This window comes from Prunus avium, chromosome 1, assembly GCF_965620075.1.
Source record: "Prunus avium chromosome 1, drPruAviu1.hap1.1, whole genome shotgun sequence".
Lineage (NCBI taxonomy): Eukaryota > Viridiplantae > Streptophyta > Magnoliopsida > Rosales > Rosaceae > Prunus > Prunus avium.
In genome coordinates, this window is record NC_142284.1 from 50700427 (window position 1) to 50710147 (window position 9721).

Here is a 9721-nt window from a genome sequence, read left to right on the forward strand (position 1 = left end):
TCCCAAATCGGAAAGTCTTCAGCAATTAACGTATCTAAATAGGAAAAGTCAAAAATTGGGGCCTCCAAATCAACCTAAAAACATTGCATATTTCATGGAAATTTCTCGCTAACATACAAATTAAATAAATCAAAGCTTTCATTGACCTTCCATTGACTACAGCTTTCTGCTTTCCATATCAATGCCACGCGTATATATATACATATAGACATCCTACTCATTTTCCCATTTCCTACAATTTCTCTCTTCTATATCTTGCACTCTTTGCTTTGCTCATTTCTCTACCAACTTCATCTTTCTTCTTCTTCTTCATGAAACCAGAATCCTCAAGCACTTTCAAAATCTTCTAGTTCTTCGTCCAAAGGCGAAACCAGAAGCTGGTCAAATGGATACTCTAGTTCTTCGTCGAAACAGGTGACTTCATTATTCTAATTTTCTTCTTTTTATTTATTAAGGTCATGGGTTACTCTTTTTTTTGGGTACATTGAATCATTTTTAAAGTAATTGAGGTCATGGGTTACTTGGCGTAGCAACTTAGTGCTGGGATTGGTTCCACTGATTAAAGAAAACAAACACTAAGTTAGACATTAACAACATTTTAATAATAATAATAATGACAATAACAACAACAATAATAAAAGCGAGAGCAGTAATTGGTTATCCAAAGGCCGCCGCTTGTTTATTAAAAGATTAATCCTCGGAGGAGATTAGGCAAGTTTCATGCTTGAATTATGAAATAATAATCTGATCAATAAAGTCCACAAGCTAGTGAAAGAGGTGCTCCTAGAATCAAACCCTATACAATATTATAAAGTAAATAAAGGTCGTCTAAGTGGGTTCGCAACGTCATAGAATTCTCCTTTCTATTCTAAATTAGGTCGCATGGTCTTTTTGTACATCAATTTCGAATCTGTTGGCTTTTGAGGCAGACGAAATTAATAAGACACACAGACAAACACAAAAATGAATGAAAGAAAGATGTAAATATTAGTTTTTAAAGTCATGGCAATAATTATATGAATGAATGAATTGAATGATTTCTCTAACATAGGAGATAGACTTCCATAAAACGGGAATAACATTATTTTGATTATATTCCCTTCAAATATTGCTATAAAACACATGATAACACTTTCACGTGACATAACATTATTGGTTGGGAATAACAAAGATTTTTCTTCGAACTTAGGCAAGAACCTTACATTGGGACCATTCTACTTTTTTATAAGGAAAAAAAAATGGAATGAATCAAATTTCCTGAACAATACTCCATCATTTATGAAAATATATTATTGCACAGTTTGAATTCCCTATGAAAAAAAAAAGAGAGAATGTTTGACCAAAATAATGGGACATTGCCCACATTGGAAAGAAAGTAGAATCCCTATTTCTTCTGGTCTGATTCCCCTTCCCCATTTGTTATTTGCCAGTGAAAACTTTTTCAAGGTTTGGTAACAAAGCATCTGCCATGTACACACATCACAGTCAGTTAACATTACACATGAATGGTTGAGATTCACAGTCAGTTTTTTGTTGATTAATTCTCAACTAAAAACTTATAGTTCGTTAAAATTAGTCGTGCGTAAGTGCGTGACATGTATACAACTGTTAATGCGCACTTAAACTCAATTGTAGGACTCACATGTATATACAATCCACACGACTAAACCATAACACGTATCCCATGGTGAAAAAGTAGTATCAACGGTTCCAAGTAGATTTAAGATTAAATCAAACGGATATTGGACCTTGGTTTTATTGTCGTTGATGACAAGAAGAATCCCATGTGACTTGAGAGTTGAGGCTTTGACGCAGCTTCCAGTGTCTGTTTAAAGTCGAAACCTTCTGGTCCCACACCCGACCACTTTTTCTTTTCTTTTATTATTTTTACATAAGTTTTAATAAATTTTTAATTTTAATTTTTTTGTTTTGGTTTTCCGGCCGAACAACCCCACCACCTCACTCTAATGACTTTTTTTGCATTAAAAGATGCAAAAGGTCAACTCTACCTCACTGTCTCCAATTAACCCCTTCCCTCTCTCTGTCTCTCTAATTTCCCTTCTCTGTTCAGTCAGCGATCCAACGGCTAATCCCAGCCTTTTGACCTTATCTATCTCTTTCTCTCTCTCTCTCATCATTTATACACGGTCTCCAAGCGGTTCAATGCCCTGCCAGAACTTTGCCACGTGGAGACACATCACTGGCCCCTACGTTTGACGGCAAATGAAGAGCAGAGAGTGCCAATGCCTTATAAGGAAGGGCATCATCAGTTTGACTCGAATAATCTTTTGCCCTTTTTCTCTGTTTTCCTCTGCTTTTTTCTTTCTTTTGTTTTTGCTTTTCTCGTCATCATACCAAATCTCTATATTTACATTTCATTCCGTTGAGCTTTCAAGTTTTGAAACTACTTGCCTTTCTTCAATTCACAACCAATTTCATGCCGTGTTGACGAGAAATGGCTGTGGAGCTCATGATGGGATTTATTGACAGTTTTGCAGCGCAAATGGAAGAGAATGCTGTGAAGGAAGCGGCCTCAGCTGGAATTCAAAGCGTCGAGAAGTTCATAAGCTTGATTTCGCAACACCACCACCAATTCCAAGACTCTTCCTTTTCTTCCTCATCAAACCCTGAAGCTGCTACAGAGTACAAAGCTGTTGCAGACATGGCCGTGACCAAGTTCAGGAAGGTCATTTCATTACTGGACAAAGGAAGAACCGGCCACGCTCGGTTCAGAAGAGCTCCTGTCACTCCATCTCCGCCACCACCGCCACCGCCGCCTCAGAATACAGAGACCCAAATCCCAAGACCTTCAATTCAAGAACCCCATAACCCAAAAACAGATCAACCCCCTGGTTTCAAAACAGAGCAGTCCTCTGCTTTCAAGGTTTACTGCCCCACACCAAGTGTGCGTTTACCGCCTCTGCCTCACAATCCCCATCTGAAAACCACGCCTGTTGTGTTGACAAAGAGTGTTGGGTGCGCTGAGAGAAAGCTGGATGCTCCTACCACCATCAATTTCTCACCCTCACCTTCGATTTCCGCTGCCAATTCATTTATGTCTTCTTTAACCACCGGAGATGGTGAGGGTTCTGTGCAGCATTCAATGTCTTCTGGGTTTCAGTTCACAAACATGTCACAGTCGTCCTCGGGCAAGCCTCCTCTTTCTTCTTCTTCGTTGAAGAGGAAGTGCAATTCCATGGACGATGTTGCAGCTCTCAGGTGCGGCTCATCTTCTGGGCGCTGCCACTGTTCCAAGAAAAGGTTGGTCCATGGTCATCTATCATCATTATTTTCAAATTGGTTTTAGTTTTTTTAATGTGGGATTTGTTCAAAATTGCGACTTTTTAACTTCTATTGCTTGGATTTATCAGGAAATCAAAAGTGAAAAGAGTGGTCAGAGTCCCTGCAATTAGTATGAAAATGGCTGATATTCCACCAGATGATTATTCATGGAGAAAGTACGGTCAAAAACCCATCAAGGGTTCCCCTCATCCAAGGTATAAGCTTCTCGTTCACTCATTCATTCATTCATTAATCTTCTTCGAATTGATTGTGAAGAGAAATTATTATTGTGTGATATTTAAATTATAATACGCATTTAATGAATTATTCTTTCAATATTATAATTTGAGTGAATTCGAATTCGATAAAAAAGTATCGGCGGCGTGAATATCACATTTGACATTGGATACCCTCAATTCGTTTTTCAAAGTTGTGTGAATGAATGAATTGAGTAACGTAGCCGCTGAGTTTTCTGAATGTCTGATTGCTTTTGTCACAATGCAGAGGATATTACAAGTGCAGTAGCCAGAGAGGCTGCCTTGCACGCAAGCACGTGGAGCGGGCTCTAGACGATCCAACCATGCTGATTGTGACCTACGAAGGTGATCACAATCACTCCCACAGTGTCACGGATCCAACGCCTGCTCTCGTCCTCGAATCATCTTAAGTCAACTCATCCAACGGCTCAAAATGTTCCTTTTGTATTAAATATTGCAAGAAGCAAAGAAATTATATATGTTTTGGGCCGTACAATAGTCAACGCTCATTTGCTTTGCACCGTCTCCAAGAGGATTACTGGGTACGCCTAAGCTGCCTATACAAAACTAGATTCGTCTTTTTTCTTTTTTTATTATTTGGATTTATTCTTTTGCTGATATAGAACCTTATATATTAGAAATTATTATTAAATTTAAAAAATAAAAAAAGATATAGGGATAGGCTTAGAGATGATGGATTTGGTAGGAAGTCAATCATGCTAACTAGTGGGTTAATATATATGATGGTGGATTTTGCCGAGGATGCCCACTTTTACTTGTTCCAATTCCCACCATACAATTTGTTGAGGGGAGCATTTTTGCTCACCACTTTAATCATAGGTGTACTCTCACCATCATCCTCAAACACGTGTCCATAGATATAACCATAGTTAATTTTTACTTTGTATTAATGGAACTATAATTATGTCTAGGACACGTGTCAAGCACTGAGGATGGTGGTGAAAGTACACTTATAGTTAAAGTGGTGAGCAAAAATGCATTCATTTGTTAAGGGTCAGCTAATGCATGGGCTGCGGGCAGACAGTAGTTTATATGGAAGAGGCATGCATGGGACAGTGCACAAGTTGCGCCCTAATTTAGTAATGGTAAGTTGTGTGTGGAGAGAGAGAGAGAAAGAGAGAGAGAGAGAGAGATATGAGGACTTTTGGGATGCTTGTGATTTTATGCTGTCAGGTGGTGCCTACAGATTGTGTTAATTTCCCATATTTTTCAACGAAGTTGCCTTCATGGATTCTCGGTTATAATTGATTTTGTTGCAGAATCTTGAAATGTTGGTCTCTATGTTCTGTTGAGAGGTCATCGGTGACCCATTTAAATTGGTAAATATTTGGCAAAGTCAATGTCGTCGGTAGGGGGGTGTTGATAGGTTGTCTTTTGTTTATGTTCAAATCGAAGCATAATTCCAACATTTCTTGGTTACACATTCACTGTGGGTGTGGGTGTGGGTGTGAGTGTTGCTTTCTCAAATCAAAGCATAATGCCAAAAATGTCTTGATTTGTTTGTATTCCTGGTCAAACACGTTGCTCTAGGTCAAATGATTTGTTCCAACCTTTGCTCACATTTGGAAGGGTTTTCAGTTTCAAGTTCGGTGGAGAAGTTTGCTTCTTTTCTTCATGCTTCTTTGATTTGCTCCGTTTTGTGGTTTTGGGGCTAAAAGCCAGCTTGGTTTTGCACTTATGCCAAAGTTTGTACCTAATGAAAAAGGCAGGCATATTTTCACCTTTTTCCTTTTTGGGTTTTGGTCAAACAAATTTTCTGCTGGCTGGCCCAGAAGAAGCCCATTTTACCAGGCTCACCTGGGAAATATCTCAGGCCTGCTTTCGATTACCACCAGAGATAGATATCACCATCACCAAACCAAAACCCAGGGCCACTTCTTCTGGTTTGAAATTATTTAACATGAAATTCTAATGCCCTTTCCCATTTTAACAACGAAGACAATATTTATCCCTACATGTTTTTTAGTACAAGCCATAATCTAAATAAAGGGAACGAGGATTTCTCACACACACACTACATTTTTTGCTCTTCAACATATATGGCATTGTTAATTTGTTATGCTCATCATATGAATGGTAAGAATGTCACGTAAATTTTAACTTCAGTTAGAACCAAAAATAAAAAATAAAATTTCATATCGATTATGATCAAGAACAGAAACTTTGAATATAACATTAACCTGCCGGTATCAGAATGAGCAAATCTTGATGTTAGTTTGAGTTAATGGTGCATTAGGCCCCCACAAGCTAATGGATGTCGGTAGGTCAATTGTAAACCTGCTCCAGAAGGACATGACCTGTGGCAGGCTGCCAGAAAATAATGAAAGAAACAGAACCCTGTTCTGCATTAGATTTTTCTCTTTCTTTCTCAGCGATGAAAAATTAATTATATCATTTGAAATGAACACTCTGTATTAACTTTGACTTCTGAAGCTATGCTTTGCCTTTAGGTTTTTTATCACAAAACGTCCCTGACGTTTACGAAACTATCAGATTGCATCTTTAAAGTTTTTTTGTATCACTCATGGTCCCTAACGTTAATATGAGTGCTCTTAAATAGTCATTTTGTCAAAAAAACTGTTAAATCCAGAGATATAATCGTCAAATCAATCTAAAATTCTAAAATATATGTTTTTTATTTCCTTCCCTTCTCTCTTTCTTTCTTCTTCTTCTTTCCTATCTATTCTTCTGCTTCTCTTTCTTTTCTTTTCTTCTTCTTCTTTCTCTCCCCGAGTTCACTCTTATCTCTCTCTCTCTTTTTTTTTTTCTTCTTCCTGTTGTCATTGGTGATTTTTTTCTTCTTCTCTCAGCTGGAAAACTGGGCGTTTCCCCCTTCTCTCTCTCTCCTCTATCTTTCATTTTTTTTCTTTATTCTCTGAGAATGATTTGGCTACAATGTGCTGGGGTTGGTTTGGGGCAAAAAGTCACAACATCGGCTAGAACTTCAATTCCATTCAGAACAATAAATCAAAACAAGAAAAACTGAAGCCCCAGAGAGAGCTAAACATGCCAGACAAACTCAAGGAACCGAATTTGATTAATATGAAGGCAACCCAAATAACATTTAGAAATGAAAATTAAACCCAAATGAATCAAATTCGAATGCAAATACAAAAATCTCATCTGCAACCGAAATATCAAACCAATGAAAACCAATAAGCTAAAGCTTCAAAACCTTTACTTTACCTTGATAATACCCATGCCCTGCTATTGCTGTAAAACAAGGCCGTGAGGGTAGCCATGAGAAGCCATCAAACAAAGCTTATCTGCCATGGCCGAGAGAAACCAGTTTCAGAAACGAAATTTCTCTCTTTTTTGGTGCGTCGTGCCTCTTCTTCACACCACCATAAACTGATCCATTCCTATACCTCAAAACCCAAGATTTCTCACAATTTGGTCTTTTTCATTTTGAGCTGCAGCCACACATAATAAAAATCGAAAATAACAAAGTTGGATTTTATGTCATCCAGTTGTTTGATCGATAAATTTCTGATATGAGAATCCATATTGGATTTCTCACGTCAGACAAAAAGTGCTTGTTTTCTTCCACCTTGCTAGGAAAGAAGAAAAAGGAGAGAGTGACAGAGGTTAGGGGGAAAAAAAGAGAAACAGAGAGAGAAAGAGATAAGGAATCTGGCGGAGAGAAAGAAGAAGAAGAAGAAAAGAAAGAGAGAAGGGAAGGAAATTTTAAAAAAAAAAATTATAATTTTGGATTGATTTGATGATTATATCCCTAGATTTAACAGATTTTTTGACAGATGGACTATTTAAGAGCACCTATATTAACGTTAGGGACCATGAGTGATACAAAAAACCTTTAAGGATGCAATCTGATAGTTTCGCAAAGGTCAAAGACGTTTTGTGATAAAAAGCCTTGCCTTTATTCTATTTCTTTTGACAGCAGTGGATTGAGGGTCCGGGAAGATCCATGCTATGTTTCATGTTTGTATTGCTCAACTGTTTTCATTTTAAATACTTAACGTTAAAAGGATAGACTTTGATAAAGAAGGCCAGAGTTATCTTATGAATATTAGAAAGTTTTTGACTTTGAGAGTAAAACAAGTCTCGAGTATTGAATTAGTGCTTCATAGAGCACCTCATAAGTAACTTTTGCATCTTATCCAGTTTTCATAATATAATAAAAATTAGGTTAAATTATTAGTTATGAAAAAAAAAGTGTTCATGATTGAGCATAAAACCCTTGCAATGAGTGCCTTCTTCTATGTGCTCTCCTTTGCCACCTTTTGTTTTGCTCTGGAAAAACCTCTGAAAACAAGCAAATACAGTTCATCACAGGCAAGAATGAGAACCTCTGCTGCCACCAGAGCTTTAGTTTCAATCTCAACCTTCTTTTTTCTACTAACCTGTCTCAGTATTGCCTACTCTGTGACAGACCATACCCACAAAGAAACCCTCAAGCTTGTTTTAGGTGGCCACCATAGGGGAGGCAGCAAAGATAGAAGCCATAGAAAGCAAATAAGCCCACCACAAGCACCTCCAGATTTACCAAACACAGAAGAACCTGTGTTTGCAGATCAAAAGCTTGAACTAGTGTACCCAATTATCCAAAAATTCAAGTCCACCATCACCTCAGATCCTCTAGGCATCACCAAAACTTGGGTAGGCTCCAATATTTGCAGCTACAGAGGCTTCTATTGTGACAACCCCCCAAACAACAGCTCTGCAATTGCCCTGGCCTCCATTGACTTCAATGGTTTTCAACTTGGTGCTTCTTCACTTGATGGGTTTCTTGACCAACTCCCTGATATTGCCCTCTTCCATGCAAATTCCAACAATTTTTCAGGCACCATCTCTGCCAACATTGCCAAGCTCCCCTATCTCTATGAGCTTGACCTAAGTAACAACCAATTCTCTGGTCCTTTTCCCAGTGTTGTTCTTGGGATGAGCAGCCTCACTTTCTTGGACATAAGGTTCAATTTTTTCACTGGGTCAGTTCCACCTCAGATATTCACTCAGGACCTTGATGCCCTCTTCATTAACAACAACAATTTCATGCAGAAGCTTCCTGATAATTTGGGTAGCTCTCATATTCTTCTTCTCACCTTAGCAAACAACAAGTTCATGGGCCCAATTCCACCAGGCATTTCCAAAGCGTTTTCTGCTCTGACTGAAGTTCTGCTCCTAAATAACCAGTTAACAGGTTGTCTGCCTTATGAGATTGGGTTACTAAAGGAGGCCATAGTGTTTGATGCAAGCAATAACCAATTGACTGGCCCTTTGCCATTCTCTCTGGCTTGCCTGGAGAATGTGGAGCAGCTCAACTTTGCTGGTAATTTGTTGTATGGCATGGTGCCAGAGGTGGTCTGTGGGCTGCAGAATTTGGTAAACTTGTCATTGTCTGATAATTATTTCACAAATGTTGGACCTCTTTGTAGAATGTTGATTGGTAGAGGAGTGCTTGATGTTAGGAACAACTGCATTCCTGATCTTCCATTCCAAAAATCAATTGAAGAATGTGCAGATTTCTTTGCACACCCAAGGTTCTGTCCCTACATGGGATCTTATACTTACATTCCCTGTAAGTTTCCTCATTTTGGTTCCTCTGCTCCTTTACCTCCTCAAGTGGCTCTCCCACCTTGACCTCCTTTGCTCATCTCCAAGACAAGGGTTTGAATTTTTTAATTGTAATATGGAATTTTCATAAGACTTTGTATGCATGGTCAGTAATTCTTTTACTTGTAATATGAGAATGAGATGTTTCCTAGATATGCAATCATAAACTCTTCAGTCATTCCATGGAGAATGAATTTGCATTAACATCATCAGCTAATTCAGACATGGTCTGCTGTGAATTAACAACTGAATAAGAAATCGGAGATTTAAGTCATATAGTCACATGTGTGTGTATGGAAAACAAACAACAGAATACTAGCTAGGTGAAAAGTAACCTAACCATCTATGGTGGGAATCATAAATGCCAGAGAAGAAAAGGTGCTTTTTTTTTAAAACCATGGTCCCAAAATCTGTCCAAACAGAGACAAAACAGGGTACCTTTCTCTGTTGCAGTTCCAGAAGAACCTTGCAAGGCCTGAGCAATGTCACTTTCTCAGGGAACCCCTCTTTTTTTTCCTTTTTTTCCTTTTTTTTTTTTGAGCTAAGTGCTGGTAGGTAAGAGATGTCCTCTAGTTGAGTGAGGTAAG

The 9721-nt window shown here is 38.3% G+C and overlaps 1 protein-coding gene and 1 pseudogene across 2 annotated transcripts; both read left to right on the plus strand.

Moving 5' to 3' along the window:
- The first annotated feature begins 230 nt into the window (after positions 1-230).
- On the plus strand, positions 231-4804 carry LOC110761948 (putative WRKY transcription factor 7). Of its 2 annotated transcripts, XM_021964532.2 has the most exons (4): positions 231-414; positions 2491-3261; positions 3372-3497; positions 3787-4804. In XM_021964532.2, the coding sequence occupies exons 1-4, from the start codon at positions 386-388 to the stop codon at positions 3947-3949; spliced, it is 1089 nt and encodes a 362-aa protein (XP_021820224.1). In that variant the 5' UTR covers positions 231-385; the 3' UTR covers positions 3950-4804. The 2 variants fall into 2 exon arrangements, with proteins under 2 accessions (XP_021820224.1, XP_021820223.1); XM_021964531.2 differs by lacking the exon at positions 231-414 and having other exon boundaries at positions 2268-3261.
- A 2758-nt stretch (positions 4805-7562) lies between these two features.
- On the plus strand, positions 7563-9287 carry LOC110761922 (uncharacterized protein At4g06744 pseudogene; annotated as a pseudogene).
- The last annotated feature ends 434 nt before the right edge of the window (positions 9288-9721 follow it).

What these genes read in the sequence shown, in the direction of transcription:
- LOC110761948 (XM_021964531.2), top strand. Translation starts at nt 2,456, where the DNA reads ATGGCTGTGGAGCTCATGATGGGATTTATTGACAGTTTTGCAGCGCAA. An exon ending in TGCCACTGTTCCAAGAAAAG is followed by an intron (nt 3,262 to 3,371) that starts GTTGGTCCATGG and finishes TGGATTTATCAG; the next exon opens with GAAATCAAAAGTGAAAAGAG. An exon ending in AAGGGTTCCCCTCATCCAAG is followed by an intron (nt 3,498 to 3,786) that starts GTATAAGCTTCT and finishes GTCACAATGCAG; the next exon opens with AGGATATTACAAGTGCAGTA.